Source organism: Ceratotherium simum, chromosome 31 (assembly GCF_057802395.1).
Source record: "Ceratotherium simum simum isolate JZ-2026a chromosome 31, ASM5780239v1, whole genome shotgun sequence".
In the NCBI taxonomy this organism is placed as follows: Eukaryota; Metazoa; Chordata; class Mammalia; order Perissodactyla; family Rhinocerotidae; genus Ceratotherium; species Ceratotherium simum.
The window spans coordinates 14,127,470-14,152,965 of record NC_141930.1 but is presented as its reverse complement, the minus strand read 5'-3'; the positions used below and the strand labels follow the sequence as shown (position 1 = coordinate 14,152,965).

Genomic DNA, 25,496 nt, shown 5'->3' with positions numbered 1-25,496 from the left:
CTCACTAGATTGAGAATTCTTTGAAGGTTCTTAATTAGCTTTGTATCCTTGGTACCTAGTTGGTTACCAGGCATACATTAGAACTTATAGTGCACTAGACACAGGGAGCAAAACAAAACCAGAGACAAAGATCAAGAATCAAGCAAATATCAAAACCATCCTGGAAGCAAATAGAATCAGGGTAAATAAAGCATCAGATTCACCAGTATCAGAACGAGAATCAGCAGGACGCAAGTGAAACAAGGGTAGAATCTGAAGTGTGATTGTGCGGTCAGACAAGTGCTAGGAAAGATGAAACGATCATATTACCAGTACTAGATGAAACAGATATTTTGCTCAGACACTGAACTGTGTCTGCACCCGGGAGGGCATCTGAAATAAGTGGGTGGTACTATATAAGAAGAATACGTAGGAAATGTGTTCATTATCTGCAAGAATCATGGTAAGTTTTAATTTTATTTTCAAGTAGTATTACACTGGGCAGGAAGGCTGTGCCACAAGAACGTATCGGGTCTTAGTTTACTAAACTGTGATTTCCTAAATCAAATCAAACAACTTATAAACTATTTGAGGCAATAAGACTTACAGACGTGAAACAAACAATAGCAGACATTACATAATTTGTTGTTGAAGTTTATGGATAGACTGAAATGCTGAAGGAGTGAGATGGACGGCCGCAGGGAGGTGTGAGCATGGAGCAGGGCCTGGAAGGGTGGGTAGGAGTTTCGCAGGTGGATGGAAGAGGAAATGTCAGTCCAGGAGAGAAGAGTAGTCCCAGTGAAGGCAGGGAAGTGCAATGGTCATGTTGTGTTTGTGGAAGCTAATTTTAACTACAGCAATGGGGAGGAATTGGTTAAAACATTCAGTTGGAGACTGGTGCAGAAGACCAGAAATTAAACTTGAATTCCTGGAAATAAAGATCCATGGGAGAGTTGAAAGAGTAACATGAATGCTCAACTACAGCATTAACCCTACGTAACTTATGTTTGGGGAAGCCCCATGTAATATTTCTGGTAAGCACATCTGCGCCAAAATTAGCCATGTTGTAATGGACTAATGCTACCAAGGTTTCTTTTCAAAGATATTTTTCGTAAATTGAAATATGACTTGACTATGTAGAAAGTACCATCCTTATGAAAAGTTTCTTTTGTTTACGTTCTTACAAATTTTTTCTTCTTTTAAAGCGTTAGTGACAAACAGCCTGCAGTAACTGAATCCTCAGGGCATACAGTATCCTTATTGAGGTGAAGTAAATTGACATTTTTCTTCTCTGTCTTTAAAATCTTTGATTGAAGCAATTCATGCATACCTGGATATGTTATAATAACTGCCATGTAAATGGTATGATTTAAAGAATATTGCCGGGTCCTCCTTACCTCAACAGATATTCAAGACCCTGATGTGTTTTGAAATTCCAACCTATAGAGACCTGCCTCTGGGATCCTGGGTTGTTTCACATTGTTTCTACAAGGCAATTATTGGAATACACATATAGGGAGTCCTTGAACTTAAAGCAGGTGTTTAGTAAGCTCTTCATCTGTCATGGAAACAAGGATATGCTGGGGCAGGAAGGGATGGAGGTTACATTTCTAATGAATGTCTCAAACTCCAGTTTTATGAAGTTACTTGAAAAACTGTATTTAATGTACTAGAAATGCTGTGACAGACAGTACAACATGTTCAGAGAGCAGAAAGTCTGCACGAATGATTTCAGAGATAGAGCAGTTGGGATGCTGAATGGAACCATGGGAGGGGGTGGCTGACTTGTGTGGAGGACGTCATTGGAAGTGAGGGCTGGAGAGGCCAAGATGTTATATGGATTATCCATGAGAACACAAATAATTCATGATAATAGCAGCACCTGGGGTAGAGAAAGATCTGTGAGTGATGGGAAGTGCTTAGAAGGATAGTTAATGATTACGAAGAATGGTAGATGGTGATACACCTCAGTGGCATGAATCCTCAAGGGCTAAGGTTTCTATGGAAGCAGGATCCTGAAAGTGGCATTTTGAATTTTGCATGAATTTTGAATGAAAGGTATAGAGGCCCACCTTTGGGACCCTGTGGTTCAGGGAAGGGAGAAGATTAAGCCAATCTCTACTTGAGAAGGCTACAAGGAGAGAAATATTGTCCCCGGGGGAGAGCTAGATCTTAGACAGGAGAAGAGGTGGGGGAACTAGTGAAGACGTTGAGAATGGCATTTCAGAGAGCACAATAGAGAGTTTTGAGAGGAAGGGGAAGGCTTAGTAGGTTGCATAGAGCACTTATAGGGGTAAGAGTATAGATTTTAGGTGGTGATAAAATAGCTGCCTAAGCTTAGGTGAACTACTTTTTTCATCTTAGTTTGCTCCTTTATTAAATTGGAATAATACCAACTTTGCCAAGTTTTCAAAAAATTCTGCCACATCCTGTATTTCCGAACAGCCTTACCTTTCAAAAAAGCCCTTTTTGGAAGCTATAAAGATAATCAAGTGATATCTGCCATCACGTATAAAGGGATTTTGAAATTTCTTTTTTGGGAAATAAACTTTTACAAGCCATAGGAGATAATGAAAGTTACTTCTTCATAGTCTGAGGACTTTTTTTTTTCTTGATCTATCTCGTTGTAAAGCCAAAAGAATATATTGATTTCTGAGTAGATGTGATGGAGAAAATAAGTGATGAGAGAGAGGGAAGTCTAACAACACAAATCTTGAGAGGCCACAGGTTAAGATGGGGCACTAAGCAAGGAGAGCACCAAAGAAACAGGCCAAAGTCTGTCCTAGAACAGAGATTCAGACAAATCATCTGCCTTTTCCATAGCTTTTCTAATTTTTGTGGAACCAGTCACAAGCTTTCATGTTTCATTTAGGTCTCACAAGAATCTCCTCTTATCTAAGTTGAAACGTGGAACCCAACAACAAGATTTTAATAAGAAAGAGGAAAGAGCAGGAACTCTTCAAAGTGAGTACTCTTATTACAGTTTTAGAAGTGGAGAATTGATGTGTCCTTGAAAGTGATCCAACTCTTGACCTCACCACCACAACACACAAGCACACACTTCAGACAGCCAAAGCACAAAGAGATTAAATGTCATGACTTCACAGAGTTAATTAGAGGTGGTGCTTAATTTAGCAAGTTAGCTATTCTGATTGCCTAGCTTACAGTACTTTTGCTATGGTGGTATACTGCTTTTCTATTTTAACTTTATTCAGCAACTTGAAATAGTTACTTACCTGAAACATAAATGTAGTTGATTCTGGTTATTCACGATAGTTATATTCTATAAAGTTGCCATGAACACTGAATTAGTGAATGCTGAACCCTTAGAGTAGAATAAGGTTTAGGTTCCTTTGAGCCTCTGATCACAACATTTTTGTCAACTGATCAACACATAACCTTGTTTTATGTGTTTTCTGTTTAAAGACACCTCATTTAATATGTTTGTTAATTCATTAACATTGAACTCTCAGCCAATAGCACTATAACTTGTGCCTGAATGAAGCTCATCTAACACACATCACACCTATTTTCTCTGTAAGGAACATCATAGCCTTCTTGCATTCAGGAACACTAGACAGCACTTCTACAATACACTTGGAGGCCATTTTAAACATCGAAATTACCAAAAAAAAGCACAGAATAGACTGTATAAGGGGCAGTTATTTATAGCATGGTTGCTAAAACGAGAAGGCAGAACTTCACCTTGTTTAACCTCAGCTGGGAATGTGCATGTCAGATGACTCATTTTTTTGCCACTCTGCACATGTCCACCAATGGCCACAAAAGCACTTCAAGTATTGATTTTTTTTTTTTTTTTGTGAGGAAGATCAGCCCTGAGCTAACATCCATGCTAATCCTTCTCTTTTTGCTGAGGAGGACCGGCTCTGAGCTAACATCTATTGCCAATCCTCCTCCTTTTCTCCCCCCAAAGCCCCAGTAGATAGTTGTATGTCATAGTTGCACATCCTTTTAGTTGCTGTATGTGGGACGCGGCCTCAGCATGGCCGGAGAAGCGGTGCGTTGGTGCGCGCCCAGGATCCGAACCCGGGTCACCATTAGCAGAGAGCACACACTTAACTGCTAAGCCACGGGGCTGGCCCATGTATTGATTTTTGAGTTACAAATTTTAGCATGTGGGTGAATTCACAAATACAGAATCCATGAATAATGAGGATTGGCTATATGTAGAATTTAGATATTCTCATTGTATTTAGAATTTACTATCCTTATAAAAGGCATTGCTGGATTTAAAAAACAAGCAACAGGGGCCAGCCCGGTGGGGCAGCAGTTGAATGCGCGAGCTCCGCTGCAGCGACCTGGGGTTCGGATCCTGGGCACGCACTGACGCACTGCTTGTCAAGCCATGCTGTGGCGGCATCTCATATAAAGTGGAGGAAGATTAGCGTGGATGTTAGGCCAGGGTCAGTCTTCCTCTCTCACACACAAAAAAGCAACAATAACCAAAAAAAAAATCTTAAAAGCAGTCCATAATTATTTTGTTGTAATTTGACTGTAAGTTTTTCCTTGGTACGTCATTCAACAAATATTTATTGAAGCCACACTATGTTCTAGGTACTGTACTAATGCAGGAATTTTTAAACCTTATTGATCCAATCCTGAATACTTACTGATCAATATAAAAATAATAGATGTACAGACTTGATGCCAGGCACATAATAGGCCTGCAGTAAATATTAATTGAATATATTTATTCATAGCTGGTGGCTGATGACAGGGCCACTATTAGCTAATATTTGTAAATTACAGCTCTAAAACATTTACATTCAGAGATATCATCATCATCCTCATTTTAAAGATGGTAAAGTTAAACTCAAATATTTGCTTCATGTTGGTGGAGTTCCAAAATTATTTTTCTACATCTGTTGCTATAAAAATGGCTAGGAATCATAATTCTAAACTAAAATAATTTGTGGATTTTCCTGGACTTTTAATTTCATTATACAAAATTCAAAGAAATGGAAGCATATACTTTTTAACACTAAATAGTTAATCAGTAGTTAAACTCTGATGAAAACCATAACCTAATTACAGAGTGACTTGACAGTGACTATGGTTATTGAGCCTCGATCTTGTGAGTTTTAGTACATTTCTTGACTTTTTGTTAGATCTTAGTAATGTATACATACACATTCAAAAAAATTCCAGTTTGCTTACACGGGTACCCAGGTATCCTCTCCTTACAATTAGAGGATACGAGTTTGTACTAAACTTTTTGTTCAAATTTTTTTAAAACACCTTTTTTTCAAAAAAAATTTTTTTCAGATTTGTAAAATTGCCGTGTACTTTTAAGAAATTAAGTAATTCAGAAAAGTTGAAACAAAAAAATCACCTAAATTCTTCTATGCAGAAAAAACTCACCAGCATTCACTGAAATGATGATCAATATTTGAGTTAAAAGCTTTTTATATGTAAACTTTTTTAATTCTCAAAACAATCTTAGTGCTTTTTTTTTTAGGAGGCCAAGACAAAAATAGGTTAAGTAAAATGCCCTGGTCACACAGATAGATTGTGAACAGAAGCAGAGCCAGAATTCAAAATCAGACATTCTGACTGCAGAGCTCATGTCCTCAATTACTGAGCTAGACCGCCTCAGGGGAAAGATAGATAGATTCACAGCAAGTGAACATTTAGAAAAATGGATCAGGTTACATGTGTTACTTTAAAATATATTTACATTTAATTTTTTTTTAAAGTGAAACTGAAGGATTCAGTGAACTTCAGATAAATACTGTTTCATGAGAAATATATCAGTGACCTATATGATTCCTCCAAAATGAAGAATAAAGGATATGAAACACTTTGAGAGGTTGGGTCAGGTTGCCTCCCTAACTGTAAATTTGAACTTCAGATTGTTGATTGATTTTAGCTGTAAAGGGTGAAATTAGCAAAAAACCTCTCCTGCAAGCCCCCATTTTTCTTAGTTACATTTTTTTTTTTTTTTTTAAAGATTTTATTTATTTATTTTTTTCCCCTCAAAGCCCCAGTAGATAGTTGTGTGTCATAGCTGCACATCCTTCTAGTTGCTGTATGTGGGACGCGGCCTCAGCATGGCCGGAGAAGCAGCGCGTCGGTGCGCGCCCGGGATCCGAACCCGGGCCGCCAGCAGTGGAGCGCGCTCACTTAACCACCAAGCCACGGGGCCGGCCCTTAGTTACATTTTATATGGTCCAAGTTTGTAGTATTCTGTTTCCTAGCCATAATTCCCATGGTAGTTTAATCTGTATTTAAGTTGATTTATTTCTCATCACTAACCCTTTGACCAGGATTTTCCCATTCCTTACCTCTTCATTTTGATTTCTTTCTTTTTTGGCTGGGTTTTTTTTTTTAAGAAGGGCTTATAGGTGCTATAATTTGTAGATTTTTGTCCCCAAGAATGTCTATTTCTTTTTTGCTTAAATATTAAATATAATATTCTTTGGAAATACTTTTCCTCACAACTTTGCGAGCATTGCTCCATTATTTTCTGACGTGATGAGTGCTGCCGTGGACAAGGCTGAGGTCAGCCTGTCTTTTTCCCCTTTTGTATATGAGTTGCTTTTTCTTTATAGATGCCCAGATTTTTCTAATGTGTGCATTTAATGCTATAAGTTCTCCTTTAATTACTGCTTTTGTTGCATCCCACAAATTTTGATATGTTGTATTTTCATGTAATTCAAATTATTTTTTCGTTTCCTTTGAGACTTTTTCTTTGGCCTATGGTTATTTAAAAGCTGTTTAATTTCCAAATATTTAAGGATATTCCAGATATCTTTCTATTACTGATTTCCAGTTTAATTCTGTTCTGGTCTGAGAATATACTTTCCAGGATTTCTTTCTTTTTCTTTTCTTTTTTTTTTTTTTTTTTTTAATTTAAGGTTTGTTTCATGGCCCAGAATATGGTCTGTCTTAGTGACCGTTGTTCACTTGAGAAGAATGTGAGTTCTGCTATTGTTGAGTGGACTGTTGTAAAATGTCACTTAGGTCAGGTTGATTCATAGTGCTGTTCACGTGTTCTGTATGCTCACTTATTTTTTGCCTACGTGTTCTGCCAATTACTGAGAGAAAAGTATTGAAATCTTCAACTATAATTATGAGTTTCTCTATTAATTATTAATCTCTGTTAATTTATTATTTCTTTTTTGCTTTTTTAGTCCTCTAGCACCAGTTTAAACAATTCCTAATATGAAAATCTCTGTTCGTAACTAGTGTGGCTTCCTTTTTCCTGACTGGAGCTTGGCCAGCGCACATGGTCTGTTCCTGCAACAGTACTGTATTGTCTCAATTCCTGTAGTTTTGTGATAACTCAGTACGTGATAGGGCAATTCCCTTCATCTTACTGTTCTTCAGCAGTATTTGACTGTTCTTGATGTTTTGGTCTTCCCTGTTGTCAGGGAAAAAAACCCAACTTCTCAGAGGGTTGCAAGCAGTAAACCTGCTACCACTCTACGGGTGCCAAAAGTAAACAGTAAGACTTAATGGGTCAGAGCAAGACAGTTTATTACAGCACAACCAATAGCATGGCCTCAGCCTAGTTGTGCTGGTTCCTCTACCCCAAGGCCCATAGACAGTGCATCTGCCCCGGGTGGATGGCCTGCAGGCAGTAGATTGTACTGCAGCTGAGCAACTTGGGGCCAAGGGCCTAACTTTTTCAGTAAGCAGCAAAACATGGTAGCAAAGAAGCCAGTCCCCACTGCCAGGAGAGTGGTTACATGGTGGTCAGGTTATGGTTCCCTTGACCTGCTCAGGTGCCTGTCTGACTAACTATAGAAACTGCTCAGTATTAGGACGTGAATAAGTCTTGTACATTCAGCAAAAACTTCAGGGATGCTCAGGGCACCGTCCTCACCATCTTTGATTTTGCCGTCTTGGATTACTTGACCAATCTGCCTACTCAAAGTTCCAAGAAAATACTTCACCACCTGCATATTAAAAATAATCTCCTAACACGTGTAATTTTAGAATAATCTTGTTAAGTTCTACAAAGAGCCCTGTTGAAATTTTAATTTGAAATGGCATTGTAACAATAGATAATTTTGGAGAGAATAGACACAATTATTGTCTTCCTATGCATGAACAGTATATTTCTCTATTTAGATCGTCTTATATATATATTTTCTTATAACGTATATGTGTATACACACACACACATATATATAGTAAAGCTTTATAATTTACTACATACAGATCTTGACCACTTTTGCTAGATTTATCCTTGAGAATGTTATATTTTTTGTTACTATTGTAAATATTATCTTTCAATTATTTTAATTAAATATTTTAATTGCTTGTTGCTAATGTACAGAAATACTGTTGAATTTTGTTGATCTTATATCCAACCATCTAGCTAAACCCTTTTTAATTCTATTTTTAGATTCTTTTAGGTTTTCTATATAAACAGTTTTCTTTCAGTAATTACAGTTTCATTCGTTTCCAGTTACACGTACATTTACTTCTTGTCTTACTAAATTGACTAAGAAAGAGGGAATGAAGAAAGGGTTATACTTCTTACGCTGTGTCAAATATTCATTAAGCATTATCTTAAGAAAATTTTAACAGTCCTGTAAGGTAAATATTATTCCTTTTTTTAACAGATGATGAAAAGGCATGCTCTGGGAGGTGAGATGACTTGTTTAAAAACATACAAGAATCAAGATTCAAAACATACCCCCTCTGATTTTCAAAGACTGATCTTTGCACTGTACCATGCTGCTTCCAGATTCAAAAGGAAAAAAATTAAGCAGATAAAATTCTTTTTCTTTAAAGTAGCTAAAAAATAAACAGGGATTTTATGGTAACCTTTAAAAATATAATTCTTCGGGGCCAGCCGGTGGCCTAGTGGTTGAGTTCGTGCACTCCGCTTCAGCGGCCTGGGTTTCACAGGTTCAGATCCTGGGCGTGGACCTACATACCAGTTATCAAGCCATGCTGTGGCGGCGTCCCACATATAAAGTAGAGGAAGATGGGCATGGATGTTAGCTGGGGGCCAATCTTCCTCAGCAAAAAGAGGAGGATTGGCAATGGATGTTAGCTCAGGGCTAATCTTCCTCACAAAAAAAAACTCCTCTTTTTCTTTAATGTGAAACAATTTTTGGTGATGGTGTTTCTACTTTTAGGTGGAAGAAAGGAAAACAACAGTAGACAAACCACTGCAAGCAAGAGAAGACGTGTTTTAAACAGTCAGCCAGTAACTCCTGAAAAACATCGATCTAGAAAAAAACAGGTATTTATTTAAATAATACCTAATGGCCATTAAAGTCATAACTTGAATAATTATGATTATTTCACATTATTTCTGTTCAACCCTAAAAAATCTTGAGTATAAAATGTTTCTTTGCCATCTCTGATTTTGCCATCTTAGATTAATTGACCAATCTGCCCATTCAGAGTTCCAAGAAAATACTTCACCTGCATTTAAAAAATAATCTTAAATTGGGTATTGATAATGACATTTAGAATTATTGTGAAACTATCATAAAGTCAGTTCATCAGATGTGACGTGGGACTTAAATCCACATTATAAGCTTTTTATATTTATATCTTCCTAATAAAATTCCAATTTAATAAAGTTCTTCTGTGCTTTAAAAAAAAGATATCATTTGATATGGAATTTTTCTATTCAGAAAGTTAAGATGGGTCAATTTTAGGACTCACTTCACTTGTTTCCCCTCTTAGTGATTATAGTCCTGTGCCGTCTGTCCATTTTCTGAAACCATTGTTTCCTGTATTTTGTCTGGTTTTCTAGTTGTTTGCAGCAGGTAAATAAATCTGGTCCTTGTTTTATCATGGCTGGAAGTGGAAGGTGATCCTGTACTTAGTTTTCTTACTCTCCTTTATTTAAGATGAGTTTGTTTTCTTGATAAGCTATTTGCTTATGGTTTGTGTTGAGAGTTTGGGGCTAGGGTCAAGTTCCAGGCTACCTGGGATATCTCCGGTGACCCAAGCTTATTTGGGCCTTGCCTTCTCCCCGCAGTGAACATAGCAAGCAACTCCCACTTAGGATTTGCTTCCTGCAAGTATTGCTTACCTGCGTGATTATCGCTCACCTGCGTGATTCCTCATTTAGCCCCACCACCTCCACTTTTTGAAGCTGTTGCAAGTTGAGGGAGGCTCCTGCTGTTGCAGACCAGGGATTTAGGGCGTGCACCTCAGGATGTATTCCTTACTTTGGAAGAGTGTGCACCACAGGCTCTCTGAGGTCTGTGGGAAGAGTGATTGTGCCCTGCTTCTTCACATACCTTTTGTCAGTTTCCACCAATAGTGTACCCCTTCCACGTATATTATGGTTCTGGTCATAGGGGTCTCCTGATTTTATCAGTTTGGGATTTTCTTTCTTTCCTTGTTACTGTTGGGTGAATTCCCAAAGGAGAATGGGGAAATGCTGACCATATACCACTATATGCAACCAAAAGTCATACGTATTTTTTGTCTTTGATTTTTTTGCACTTTGAATGTGATATGCCAAAGTGTAGTTTTTTGGTATTTGTCCTACTTCATGTTTTCTGAGCTTCCTGGATCTGTTTTGGTGTCTGCCGTTAATTTTGGAAAATTCTCAGCCATTATTACTCCAAATCTTTCTTCTAGTCCTTCTCTCTTTCTTTGGTGTCCCATTGCGTGTATGTTACACCATTTGTAATTGTCCCATAGTTCTTGGCTATTCTTTTTCTTTTTTCTCTTTGCTTTTCAGTTTGGGAAGTTTTTATTAACGTATCTTCAAGTTCACTGATTTCTTTTTTTCATCTGTGTCTAGTCTGCTGATGAACCCATCAAAGGCATTCTTCATTTCTGTTACTGTGTTGTTGATTTCTAGCATTTTCTTGTGATTCTTTCTTAGGATTTACATCTCTGCTTGCATTTACCCATCTGTTTTTACATATTGTGTACTTTTTCCATTATAGCCCTTGGCATATTAATCATAGTTATTTTAAATTCCTGGTCTGATAATTCCAAAATCTCTGCCATAGCTGAGCCTGATACTGCTTTGTCCCTTTAGATTGTTTTTCCCTTTTAGTGTACCTTATAATTTTTTTGTTAATAGCCAAACCTGATGTGTCAGATACAAGGAACTAAGATAAATTGGCCTTTGGTGTGAGGTTTTGTGTTTGTCTGGCTAGGCATTAGGCTTTGTTTACTGTTGTAGTAACGGTAGGTGTCAGAGGCTAAAATTTCCTTGTTTTTGTCTCCCTTCTTGTCTTTGAGTTTCCCTAGAGACTCCTTCTTAGTAAGAGTCTGAGGCAGCTCTTTCAGCCGAGGTCATCAATATATAGGAGCCCAAATAATGTGGTGGTGAGATGGGGGGAGAGGAAGCATTCTATAGTTCTGTGATTCTCATTCATTTAGTGAGCCTATGTCCTGGGCTAAGACCTTCGTATGTGCTTCTCAGCCTTTATTTCCCCCTATTAGGTGAAACAGGAAACCTAGAGGGGGCTGAAGTTGGGTATTTCCCTTTCCCTACATGGAAGGCTATAGGGGGCTGGAGTTGGGTGTTTTCACAGGTCAGTTAGACACTGGCAAAATTAGTTTCTCTTGAGGGCAGGCTTTTGTTAATGAGAACAGAATGCTCTGGAAATATTTCAAAATGACTGCTTTTCCCCTCCGCTTGCTAGAAGCAGGAGAGATTTTTCTCCCATCTTCACCCTGAGAACCTGATGGGGCTTTGGAGGTAAAACTCACAAAAGTTTGTGGGACTTGCTAAGATTTGGGCCCCTGGAGTTGTGTTTTTTTTGTGTGTGTATGAGGAAGATCAGCCCTGAGCTAACATCGTCACTAATCCTCCTCTTTTTGTTGAGGAAAACTGGCTCTGAGCTAACATCTATTGCCAATCCTCCTCCTTATTTTTCCCCCCAAAGCCCCAGTAGATAGTTGTATGTCATAGTTGCACATCCTTCTAGTTGCTGTTTGTGGGACGCGGCCTCAGCATGGCCGGAGAAGCAATGCATCGGTGCACACCCGGGATCCGAACCCGGGCCACCAGTATCGGAGCGCCCGCACTTAACCGCTAAGCCCTGGGGCCGGCCCCTGCCCAGAGTTTTTTAACTCCAGCTTGTCCATAGTGAGCCTCTATCAATTCGTCCATCACAGTTAAATGTTCGTACTGGCTCCGGATGTGAACTTCTCCTGGCCTTCTGCTCCCAGTAAGCTATGATTCTCTGTATCTACCTTTCTGTCTTTCTAGTTTCCAGGGCAGCAGTTCGTCCTGTGACATTAATTCTCTGATGGATCTAAGAAGAATTGTTGACTTTCAGTTTGTTCAACTTTTTTCTTGTTGTAAGGACTAGAGTGATATTTCTAAGCTATATGTCAGTCCAAAAACTGGAAGTCTCTGTCTCATACTTTTAATTGATCTTTCCCTGTTGTCCTTCTGGCAACAATTCCAAATGGGATTATAGGTGTTATTTATAGATGTATATCAGGAAAATAGTTTCTCACTTTCATTTTTTGTATTTGAAACAAAATGTGGGAAATCAACTACATAATTTAAAGAATAGAATATAGGTGATATTGCTTGTCACTGTTTACTATGCCAAAAATGAATTCTGTGCATATCGTGTCTGGTTTTATTTTTAGCTTCCCGCTGTTGGCTTTTTGGTGGGACAGCTTATTTCAGATGAGCAACAGATTTTATCTTATTTTGTGTTGAGATTTTAGTTCTTTAAAATTTTTATTGCAGTAGTCTATGCCTGACTGGACAGTTTCTCCTTCCTGCGTTTGTCTGTTAAACAGAGAAAGGTATTTTTGCCTGCCTCATCACAATTTAAAAAGAACCTTCCTCTTGTAGATTTATTCTATTCAAGAAGAAAAGTAAATGCCCTTCAACAACAAAGACTTATTTTCCATAGATGGTATATAATGGGAATTACTCTAACAGTTTTTTTTAAAATTATAAATGGTATCATTTTTAAGGTGTTATAAAGCATGTCTTTTTCCTCTAAAAGGCATTAGAAATGATAGGCAATTTTCAAATATAAGTCATATAAACTTTTTAGCCTTAGGAAACAAAAAAATTGGTACATTTTAGTTTGTTGTGTGTTCTTTGTATTTTTGGGGGTTATGGGCATGGCTAGGATTGTTATGATTTTTTATTGGTTTTATTTTTAATTTTTCAAGAAAAGCGAAAAACAAAAGAGAATAGCACAAAGGGCACAGTTTTTGTTTATGTCCTGAAATATATCATCTTAAAACTCTGTGTTAACTATGTGTCATTATGAATGGAATCTAGTACAATATGTCAAATGTATAAAATGAAAAAATGAAGTTTTAAGCAACAGAATAGACTTATGACATTTGTGCTGCCATAATGTGTTCTTTCTCATCTGACACTAAGCCAGCTGTGTCACTCCTTCACCTCCATCTATGGAAAGGAGGAGTTGGCCTCTTTAAACTCTAACCTTTAAAGATTATAGTTATCATTTGCTGTGTGATCACTTAACCCACATGATGTTTTTCAAGACTCTTTCACCTTTAAACCACAGATGAAATTAAGCAAAGTCGTAAAAACATTCAGATCAAACAAAATAGGGCATAATCAATCACAAAGTAACAATTCATCAAGTTAAAGATTCTCTTTTTCAATAGAAGAAGAAAATTAAAAACAATGTTAAACACTGTGGTTTTTGGTTAACCTTTACTGACAAAATTATAACTTTCTTCTATGTCAGAGGTTGGCATACTTTTTCTTTTTATCTTTTTTTTCCAACTTTATTTATTTATTTTTCAATTTCTTTTTTTTATTGTTGTGAAATTTTTGTTGCACATTATTGTTTGTCAGTCACCATATAAATGCATCCCTCCACCCCTTGTGCCCACCCGCAACCCCCTTGCCCCTGGTACCCACCAAACAGTCCTATCTGTCTGTGTGTTGGTTTCTCTTCCACATATCAGTGAAATCATGTAGTGTTTGTCTTTCTGGCTTATTTTGCTTAACATAATACCCTCTGGGTCTATCCATGTTGTTGCAAATAGGATGGTTTTGTCTTTTTTTATGGCTGAGTAGTATTCCATGGTGTATATATACCACATCCTCTTTATCTAATCGTCAGTCAGGGGACACTTCAGTTGCTTCCATGTGTTGGCTGTAGTGAATAATGCTGCGATGAACATAGGGGTGCATAAGCCTCTTTGGATTGTGGATTTCAGGTTCTTTGGATAGATACCCAGCAGTGGGATAGCTGGATCGTAAGGTATTTCTATTTTTAATTTTTTGAGGAATCTCCATACTGTTTACCATAGGGGATGCACCATTTTGCATTCCCACCAGCAGTGGATTAGGGTTCCCATTTCTCCACAGCCTCTCCAGCATTTGTTGTTTTTTGTCTTGGTGATTATAGCCATTCTAACGGGTATAAGATGATATCTTAGTGTGGTTTTGATTTGCATTTCTCTGATGATTAGTGATGTTGAGCATCTCTTCATGTACCTATTGGCCATCTGTATGTCTTCTTTGGAGAAGTGTCTATTCATTTCCTCTACCCATTTTTTGATCGGGTTGTTTGTTTTTTTTGTTGTTCAGCTGTAAGAGTTCTTTATATATTATGGAGATTAATCCCTTGTCAGATATTTGGTTTGCAAATATTTTTTCCCAGCTGATGGGTTGCCTGTTCATTTTGATCATGGTTTCATTTGCCTTGTAGAAGCTCTTTAATCTGATGAAGTCCCACTTGTTTATTTTTTCTTTTGTTTCCCTTGTCTGAGTAGACATGGAATTCAAAAAGATCCCTTTATGGCTGATGACAAATAGTGTACTACCTATATTTTCCTCCAGGAGTTTTATAGTTTCACGTCTCACCTTCAGGTCTTTGATCCATTTTGAGTTAATTTTTGTGTATGGTGAAAGAAGGTGGTCTGCTTTCATTCTTGTGCAAGTAGCTGTCCAGTTTTCCCAGCACCATTTATTGAAGAGACTTTCCTTTCTCCGTTGTGTGTTCTTAGCTCCTTTGTCAAAGATTAGCTGCCCGTAGATGTGAGGTTTTATTTCTGGGCTTTCGATTCTGTTCCATTGATCTGTGTGTCTGTTTTTGTATCAGTACCACGCTGTTTTAATTACTATCACTTTGTAGTGTATTTTGAAGTCAGGGATTGTGATGCCTCCAGCTTTGTTCTTTTTTATCAAGATTGCTTTAGCTATTTGGGGTCTTTTGTTACCCTATATGAATTTTAGTATTTTTTGTTCTATTTCCATGAAGAATGTCTTTGGGATTCTGATTGGGATTGCATTGAATCTGTAGATTGCTTTAGGTAATATGGACATTTTAACTATGTTTATTCTTCCAATCCAAGTGCATGGAATATTTTTCCATTTCTCTATGTCATCATTGATTTCACTCAATAATATCTTATAGTTTTCATTGTATAGGTCTTTTACTTCCTTGGTTAAATTTACTCCTGGATATTTTATTCTTTTTGTTGCAATTGTAAATGGGATTGTCTTCTTGAGTTCTCTTTCTGTTGTTTGTTGTTGGTAGATAGAAATGCAACTGATTTCTGTAAGTTGATTTTGTACCCTGCAACTTTGCTAATAGTTTTCCAATGGATTCTTTAGTGTTTTGTATGTATAAGATCATGTCATCTGCAAACAGTGAGAGTTTCACTTCTTCATTGCCTATTTGAATTCCTTTTATTCCTTTTTCTTGCCTAATTGCTCTGGCCAGAACCTCCAGTACTGTGTTGAATAAGAGTGGTGAGAGTGGGCACACTTGTCTTGTTCCTGTTTTCAGAGGGATGGCTTTCAGTTTTTCCCCATTGAGTATGATGTTGGCTGTGGGTTTGTCATAAATACCCTTTATTATGTTAAGGTACTTTCCTTCTGTACCCATTTTGTTGAGAGATAAATGGATGTTGGATCTTGTCAAATGCCTTCTCTGCATCTATCGAGATGATCATATGGTTTTTATTCCTTGTTTTGTTAATGTGGTGTATCACATTTATTGATTTGCGGATGTTGAACCATCCCTGTGTCCCTGGTATAAATCCTACTTGATCATGGTGTATGATCTTTTTAATGTATTGCTGTATTTGGTTTGCCATTATTTTGTTGAGGATTTTTGCATCTGTGTTCATCAGGGATATTGGTCTGTAGGTTTCCTTCTTAGTATTGTCTTTGTCTGGCTTTGGTATCAGGGTGATATTGGCCTCATAGAATGTGTTGGGAAGTGTTCCATCTTCCTCTGTTTTTTAGAATAGTTTGAGAAAGATAGGTATTAAATTTTCTTTGAATGTTTGGTAAAATTCTCCAGAGAAGCCATCCGGTCCTGGACTTATATTTTTTGGGATGTTTTTGATTACTGTTTTAATCTCTTTACTTGTGATTGGTCTATTCAGTTTCTCTATTTCTTCTTGATTCAGTTTTGGGAGGTTGTATGAGTCTAAGAATTTAACCATTTCTTCTAGATTGTCCAATTAGTTGGTGTATAGTTTTTCATAGTATTGTCTTATAATCTTTTGTATTTCTGTGGTATCTGTTATAATTTCTCCTTTTTCATTTCTAATTTTATTTATTTGAGCCTTCTCTCTTTTTTCTTGGTGAGTCTGGCTAAGGGTTTGTCAATTTTGTTTATCTTCTCAAAGAACCAGCTCTTTGTTTCATTGATCCTTTCTACTGTTTTTTTTATTTCAATTTCATTTATTTCTGCTCTGATTTTTATTATTTCCCTCCTTCCACTGACTTGAGCCTTTGTTTGTTCTTCTTTTTCTAATTCTGTTAGGCGTAGTTTGAGGTTGCTTATTTAGGCTTTTTCGTTTGTTAAGGTGGGCCTGTATCACTATGAGTTTCCCTCTCAGGACCACTTTTGATGCCTCCCATATGAGTTGGTACAGTGTATTTTTGTTTTCATTTGTCTCCAGATATGATTTGATTTCTCCTTTAATTTCATCAATGATCCATTGGTTGTTTAGTAACATGTTGTTGAATCTCCACAGCTTTATCACTTTCCTGGTATTTTTCTTGTAGTTGATTTCTAGCTTCTTGGCATTATTGTCAGAAAAGATGCTTGTTATGATTTCAGTCTTCTTAAATTTATATAAGCATGCTTCATTTCCCAACATATGGTCTATTCTTGAGAACATTCCATGCGCTCTTGAGAAGAATGTGTAATCTGCTGTGTTTGGATGGAGTACTGTATATATATATATGTATTAATTGCATCTCATCAAGATTTTCAAGTCCATTATTTCCTTATTGACTTTCTGTCTGGATGATCTTCCATTGATGAAAGTGGGGTGTTAAGATCCCCTACTATTATTGTGTTGTTGTTAATATCTCCTTTTAGGTTTGTTAATAGTTGCTTTATGTACCTTGGTGCTCCTATGTTGGGTGCATATATATTTAAAAGTGATATGTCTTCTTGGTGGAGTGTCCCTTTTATCCTTATATATTGCCCCTCTTTGTCTCTCATTACCTGTTTTATCTTGAAGTCAACTTTGTCTGCTGTAAGTATGGCAACACCTGCTTTCTTTTGTTTGCCATTAGCTTGGAGTATTGTCTTCCATCCTTTCACTCTGAGCCTATATTTGTCTTTAGAGCTGAGATGTGTTCCCTGGAGGCAGCATATTGTTGGGTCTTGTTTTTTAATCCATCCCACTACTCTGTGTCTTTTGATTGGAGAGTTCAGTCCATTTACATTTAGGGTAATTATTGATATATGAGGGCTTATAGTTGTTATTTTATCGCTCTTTTTCCGGTTCTTATGCATTTCTTTTGTTTCTCGTCCTGTGTGTTTCGGTTTGGTAGTTCTGTATGGGGGTTCTCTTAGTTTTCTCTGTCTTTATTGTGTGTGATTCTGTTCTGATTGCTTGGTTAGTGGTTACCATGAGGTTTGTATAAAAACTCTCGTGGATGTGATAGTCCATTTTTTGATGGCCTCTTTCACATGATGAGGTTATATTTATTTTTGGTGCTTACCTTCCCTTGATCTTTGGTTTTATAATTAAGTGTTTTGCTAATCTTTTCTGATAGAGAGCTGCAATTTTTCTGGTTTTGTTGACCTATTTTCTGCGTTGTTCAAAACTTTGAATCCCCTTTCTCTTTTTTCCTCAGGGATGAGGGCCTTCTTTGAATATTTCTTGTAGTGGGGGTCTTGTGGAAATGAACTCCCATAGCTTTTGTTTATCTGGCATGGTTATTATTTCTCCATCATATCTGAAGGATATTTTTGCTGGACAGAGTATTCTTGGCTGAAAGTTTTTGTCCTTCAGAATTTTGACTATATTGTTCTACTCTCTTCTAGCCTGCAAAGTTTCTATCGAGAAATCGGCTGAGAGCCTGATAGGAAATCCTTTGTATGTTATTTTTTTTTTGTCTAGCTGCCCTTAGTATTTTTTCTTTGTCGTTGACTTTTGCCAGCTTTACTGCTATATGCCTTGGAGAGGGTCTTTTCGTGTTGATATATTTAGATCTATTTATTTCATTCACTGGTATTTCCAGCTCTTTCCCCAGGTTTGGGAAGTTCTCAGCTATTATTTCTTTGAACAAGTTCTCTGATCCTTTTTCCCCTCTCTTCTCCCTCTGGAATACCTATAATCCTTATGTTGGATTTCCTATTTGAGTCGGATATTTCTCGGAGAGTTTCTTCATTTCTTTTTAGTCTTAGCTCTCTTTCCTCCTCCATCTGGAGCATTTCTGCATTGCTGTCCTCAATATTGCTAATTCTTCCCTCCATATTGTCAGCCCTGATGCTTAAGTCTTCCATATTTGTCTTTATCTTCTCTATTGTGTTTTTCACCTCTAAGATTTCTGATTGGTTTTTCTTTATAGTTTCAATCTCTTTTGTGAAGAAACTCCTCATTTCATTGAATTGTCTATCTTTGTTTTCTTCTCTTTCATTAAGCTTTTTTGTGATGGCTATTTTGAATTCTCTGTCATTAAGGTTATACATTTCTGTGTTTTCTGGGTTGACTTCTTGGCATTTGTTATTTTCTTTTTGGTCTGGTGATTTAATATATTTTTGCATGGTGCCTGTCGGTGTTGGCTTATTTTTCCTTATAGTGAAAATATATGGTTGTAGTTTCCTCTTGCTGCCGCTGGGTGGGGGTCAAGGGCTGTGTGTTCTGGCCTGCCTAATCTGAAGGCACTCTGGTCAGCCCCCAGCTGAGCAGAGGCTGCTAGGGGGAGGAAGCATGGGAACAGCTGGAGCTGGAGCGTGGGAAAAGCTGGGACTGGAGCGCAGCTAGGCCGAAGCAGCTGGGGCTCAGGTGTGGGTGGGTTGAAGCAGCTGCTGCTGAAGCACAGCTGGGCTGAAGAAGCAGGAGCTGGAGTGTGGTGCACCAAAGTTGCTGGCGCCAAGTCAGCTGGAGCCTGAGCATGGCCAAGCCGAAGCCGCTGGAGCCAGGGGGGCAGTCGAGCTGAAGGAGCTGGGTACGGGGTGTGGTCACGCTGCTGCTGCTGGTGGGGCCCAGGTGCCTGGGGGCAGCTGCCTCTGGGGGCGGGGCAGAGCTGAAACACCGCTGTGCTGAAGCATCCGGAAGGCCAGGTGGGGCAGGGCGGCTTACTTTTGCTTCCCCCATCTCAGAAGTCTCTCACCTCACTGTCGCTCTCCCCTCTACTGAGGGGCTAGCTTGCCTAAAGTACCCTCACAACAGTTCTGCTCCCTCTGTAGGGGGATTCCCCATGGGCTGTGAGGGGTCTTGGAGAGTGCTGGTTTTCCTGCAGAGAGCCGCCCCTCCTCCTCTGAGAGCCGCCTGGTCTCAGTCTCAGGGTCACAGTCCCTGGGAAGGAAGGGAGCTCCTCTTACTTCCTTGCACTTAGTCTGGGGATTCCAGCACCTCAGTCCTCAGATGTATGGCTGCCTGGGTTCCTCAGACGTCCCCTGTGTTGTGTGAATAGCTTCTGTTGGAATATGAATGTCCTTTTTGTTGTGTCTTAGGGGGGTAGAGTTCATGGCTCACTCTGCCATGATGCTGACGTCACTGGCATACTTTTTCTATAAAGGGCCAGGCAGTGAATATTTTAGGCTTTGTGGGCCGTATATGGTTTTTGTCACATATTCTTCTCTTTTTCTTTTTTAAAAACAGGTTTTTAAAATGTAAAAACCATTATTAGCTCCTGGGCTGTACAAACAGCCTGGGGCCGGATTTTGGCAGTAGCTTGCCAACCCCTGCTGTGTGTGATCCACTGGAGAAGACTGCTTAAGCTCGATGAGCCCAGGAACCGAAATAGGATCCAAGCAGAAAGTATTAGTTATTTATTGAGGGAAATGGGCTTTTGTATTGTATCAGATATCATCTGTGCTCTCTATTAAAAGTGATATAGCTCAGATTAAAACAAGAAAATAGTGCTGTGTATATGAAATTTGCATAAACCAAAGAGTACTTTTTTTTCCTGTGAGGAAAATTGGCCCTGAGCTAACATCTGTGCCATTCTTCCTGTATTTTGTATATGGGACACCCCCACAGTATGGCTTGATGAATGGTGGCTAGGTCCACGCCCGGGATCTGAACCTGTGAACCCTGGGCCACCGAAGCAGAGTGTGTGAACTTAACCACTGTGCCACTGGGCTGGCCCCCCAGAGACTACTTTTTAAAGCTGAATAAACGTGTGGCAACTTCTTCTACAACAGAAATTCTTAACTTGGGGACCATAAAATCAAGAGGTTTTTTTAAGAGGTGTCTAAGTGGCCCCTGAAATTTCGTGTAAAATTTGATATACCTTCACTTGTCTGTGAAGTGGATCCATAGCTTTCATCACATTCTAAAAGACTTATGTAACTCTGAATATTAATAACCCATGGCTGAAGTACTTTTAATCAGTAAGTTATCCTCTCCCCTTTAAACTCCTCACCCAACACATGCAAAATTTACATCTCTTGGTTTTGTGTCACTTAGTGACACCCAGTGTGGCGAAGCTTTGTGGGAGTGATGACTGGTGAGGGGAGTGGGCTGGGTTGGTCAGTACAGGAGGAGGGCAGTCTCTGTCTAGAGATTGAGGGCCGTGCATTGGTAGGCAGACCCTTGCTAATAGGTGGCAGCTCAAAGAAATTCCTACCAGGCGTTAAATTATAGTCCCTGCCAGTTTTATGGCATTGAACCATACACATAGTTTTCATCTCATGTCTGTCTTCTTCAAGACAAACTCAAAAGACTTGAGTTCTTTTTAATAGTGCATCAGACAATTAAACTGGACTTTTTTTTCTTTAATTGTGGTAAAATACACATAAAATTTGCCAGCTTAACCATTTTCAAGTGTATAGTGCTCTGGTGTTAAACACATTCATATTCTTAGGCTAACATTACCACCTTCTATCCACAGACCTTTTTTCTTCTTGCAGAACTAAAACTCTGTACTCATTAAACAGTAACTCCCCATTCACCCCTCCCACCTTCTGCTTTCGATCTCTAAATTGGACTATTTCAGTTATCTCATTTAAGTGGCATCATATAATATTTGTCCTTTTGTGTTTACTTATTATTTCATTTAGTGTAATATCCTCAAGGTTCATCCATGTTGTAGTATGTGTCAGAATTTCCTTCCTTTCTAAGGCTGAATAATATTGTATTTGTCTACCACATTTTGCTTATCCATTCATCCATCAATGGACACTTGGGTTACTTCCACCTTTTGGCTTTTGTGAATAATATTGCTGTCAACATTTCTTTTCAAGTCCCTGCTTTCAATTCTTTTGTGTATATACCCACAAGTAGAATTGCTGGATCACATGGTAATTTTTAGTTTTCTGAGGAACCACCATACTATTTACCATAGCAGCCACACAATTTTTCAGTCCCACCAACAGTGCATAAGAGTTCCAATTTCTCCATATCCTCACCAACACTTATTATTTTCTGTTTTTTTGATAGTAGACATCGTAATGGGTGTGAGGTGGTATCTTCTGGTTTTTATTTGTGTTTCCCTAATGTTTCATGATGTTGAGCAACTTTTCATGTGCTCATTGGCCATTCGTTTATCTTCTTTGGAGAAATGTCTATTCAAGTCCTTTGCTCATTTTTAAAAAAAATTTAGTTTATTTCTTTGTAGTAAAACACATGTAAAATTTATCATCTTAATCATTTTTAAGTGTTCGGTTCAGTGGCAGTAAGTACATTCACATTGTTGTGCAACCAATCTCCAGAACTTTTTCATCTTGCAAAAACTGAAACGCTGTACCCATTTAACAACTCCCCATTTCCCACTCCCCATCCCCTGGTAACTACTATTCTGCTTTCTGTTTCTATGAGTTTGACTACTCTAGATACGTCATGAAAGTGAAATCATACAGTAATTGTCTTTTTGTGACTGATGATGAATGGATTTTTAAAGAAAATGTGTAAGTCAGCTGGGGAAATTAATCATAGTCTAGACAGTAAATAATCACTCAGATGGTCATGTTGCTCCTTCAGCATGGCAGCAGAAGGAATAATTAGTTGGTCACCTGTAGCAAATGCCAAGTGTCACTAGTTTTTTCTGTGTATAATACTGAATTAGATTTTTAAAAATTTTCAATCATTTTCTCCAAAAATTAAATAGTATATTTTTGGGGCCGGCCCCGTGGCTTAGCGGTTAAGTGCACGCACTCCACTATTGGCGGCTCGGGTTTGGATTCCAGGCGCACACCGACGCACCGCTTGTCTGGCCATGCTGAGGTGGCGTCCCACATACAGCAACTAGAAGGATGTGCACCTGTGACATACAACTGTCTACTGGGGCTTTGGGGAGGAAAAGGGAGGGAGGGGAAGGAAGAGGATTGGCAATAGATGTTAGCTCAGGGCCGGTCTTCCTCAGCAAAAAAAAAAGGATTGGCATGGATGTTAGCTCAGGGCTGATCGTCCTCAAAAAATAACTAACTAATTAAAAATATAAATAAATAAATAGTATATTTTTAATTAGTTTATATTATTTGTGTTTTCAAACACCTATTTTAGAGAAGATGAGCGTTTTGTGTGTCTACAGAACAGGGTTTTCACTGAGTTCATTAATGAAGTATTAAATATTCATAAGTTCTATTTAGAAATAGGTAGGATTAATAAATACCAATTTGTTAACAATTGTAGAAAAGGATCTTAAGAGACAGTGTGGGCTTAAAGTCAGACAAATTGAGTTGGTGTTTAGCTCTGTGATTTTTGTAGCTATCTGATCTTGGGCAGCTGAGCCGTAGCATGCTTATGTAAAATGAACAGTAATAGTAAGGACCTTTAAAAATCTTATTATGATAAATATAAGATCTTACACAAATCTAAGAAATGTATTCAGAAATTCTTCCAGTTCCAGTATTAAGAAACTATATTATCTTGATAAAAAAGTTACATTTATTGTAGGTATGTTCTTTAAAGAGTTGTTTCTGTGAATAACTATTCTACTTTTTATCTACTTTTGACAGATGTTAACAAGACTTATTGTGGTGATCATTTTGCAATAGATACAGATATCGAATCATTTATGTTGTACACCTGAAACTAATATAATGTCAATTATATCTCATTAAAAAAAATGAATCGTTTCTGTGAATAACTATGCTACTTTTTATCAAAAGGCATGGCTTTGGGAAGAAGACAAGAATCTGAGGTCTGGCGTGAGGAAATATGGAGAGGGAAACTGGTCTAAAATACTCTTACATTATAAATTCAACAACCGGACAAGCGTCATGTTGAAAGACAGATGGAGGACTATGAAGAAACTAAAATTGATTTGCTCAGACAGTGAAGACTGAATGTGTTTGTAAAAGCTTGATAAAAGGAGAGTTAAATATTTTGATCACTGTGTTTTGTTTGAAACTTGGTGGTCATTGATGTATCCTAAAATTTTTGTTTAAAGCATTACAGTATTTTTCTGTAAGTCATTTAATTAATATGAGGATTTGTGCCATAAGTGTAAGATTATTTGCCATCATTGTTTTCTTGAAGAATCTTTTTACTATGATAAAATATAAATTTGTTGAGCCCTGGTAGTTTCAATACCCCTATCCCCAAATCCTGTTCCAAAAAAAATGAAAACCTGGTAAGAGAAAATATATATTTCTGCTAACCTATTCTGTGTCTGTAGGCTGACTTCAACTCTCTAACACACACATAAGAGTGAAGTTTCTAAATCAGTGAATAATAATATGCCTTTGACTTAAGAAGTGATGACTTGATTTATGGCCTTAACATATTAATTACTAAGACATTTGTTTATAGAATGATAAATGTACAAAGTAATCTTCAAGTTATACTATACTCAAATTTTCCTTTCAGTAGTTTCATATAAAGGAAAAAAGTTGAAAATAGTAATACGCATAGGACAAAATTTATACTATTACCAAGAAAATAGCTTCATGTCTCATTTAGGTACATTTGACTTTTGTGCCAGTGTTAAAACCTTGACAAAGATGGTTTTAAATAAAGCTTCTTTATAACCTAGTGCCATAAATATCAGTTTCTCTGACTATTTTATTTAATATATCAATATTGGGCCTAAATGGTATTCTGTAAATTGTTAAATTGGTATTAACAATGATCATTTTGACATCTTTGATAAATACTAAATAAGTAAAATCATACCTACCTTACTAGACAATTTTGAGTTTTCACCAATATTTTATTCTTTAGATGATTTAGTCAAACACTAATAGAATTATTATCATTTCAAGTTACATGTGCTGTATTTAACAAATGAGTGAAAGTAATGAATTATTTGCAAAAAAAGTTAAATGATAATATTTTGTAGTCTGTGTTTCATTTCTTATTAAAGCTTTATACAGTACTTTCACATTGTTCCTGAATTTCTTTTCCTATACATACATATAATAAACAGAAATGTGGGTGATTACCATGTGCTTCCTGACTCAGTCTATCCTGTTACACCACTAGTTACTGTGACTGTTACTTGCAGACACTTTGATGGTTAGTGCCAAAGCTGGTGGCATGAGCCAAAAGGGACCTGCGAGTCACCCTCCTCCTTCCAAACATACCATCAGTCATCACATCCAAGTTGCCATTAACTGCAAGATGCTCAATTATTTTATGTGCCACTAAAAAAGATCACCATTAATTATACTATAACATGGTGGTTATTTAGAATTTTACTTTACTTATGAAAAGAGCTTAGACTTATGTAGATTTTTATCATATAACTTGTGGATACATTAAAAGAAAAAGCAAAATAAATTGGGTAATGTATTCTTAAAACTTCCTCATCTTAAATCTGGATCTTCTAGATTACTTTTTTTAATTGAAATTTTTGTTGAGATAATTGTAGATTCACATGCAGTAAGAAATAATACAGAAAGGCCCCTTCTACACTTATTCCAGCTTCCCCCAATATTAATTTGTAAAACTAAAGTATGTCACCATCAGGATATTGATATTTATACAATCCACCAGCCTTATTCAGATTGCCCCAGTTTTACTTGTACTGTGTGTGTGTGGTGTCTATGTATTTAGTTCTAAACAGTTTATCACCTGTGTAGGTTCATGTATCCACCACCACATGCAAGATCCTGAACAGCTTCAACACTGAGGATCCCTCCTGTTGCCACTCATTTGCCTCTTGCATCATTCCTCCAACCCTTGGCAACCACTAATCTGTCCTCCATTTTAAGAATTTAATCATTACA

At 37.5% G+C, this 25,496-nt stretch overlaps 1 protein-coding gene across 1 annotated transcript in view; it reads left to right on the top strand.

The window, feature by feature from the left end:
* Positions 1-24,716, top strand: part of TERF1 (telomeric repeat binding factor 1) — a 43,045-nt gene extending 18,329 nt beyond the window's left edge. Inside the window, exons 7-10 of the mRNA XM_087420435.1 lie at positions 1,185-1,244; positions 2,852-2,943; positions 9,096-9,202; positions 23,436-24,716. Of these exons, the coding sequence (XP_087276561.1) occupies positions 1,185-1,244; positions 2,852-2,943; positions 9,096-9,202; positions 23,436-23,612 (436 nt within the window). The 3' untranslated portion in view covers positions 23,613-24,716. The remainder of the gene's footprint in view (positions 1-1,184; positions 1,245-2,851; positions 2,944-9,095; positions 9,203-23,435) is intronic.
* Positions 24,717-25,496: the final 780 nt, after the last annotated feature.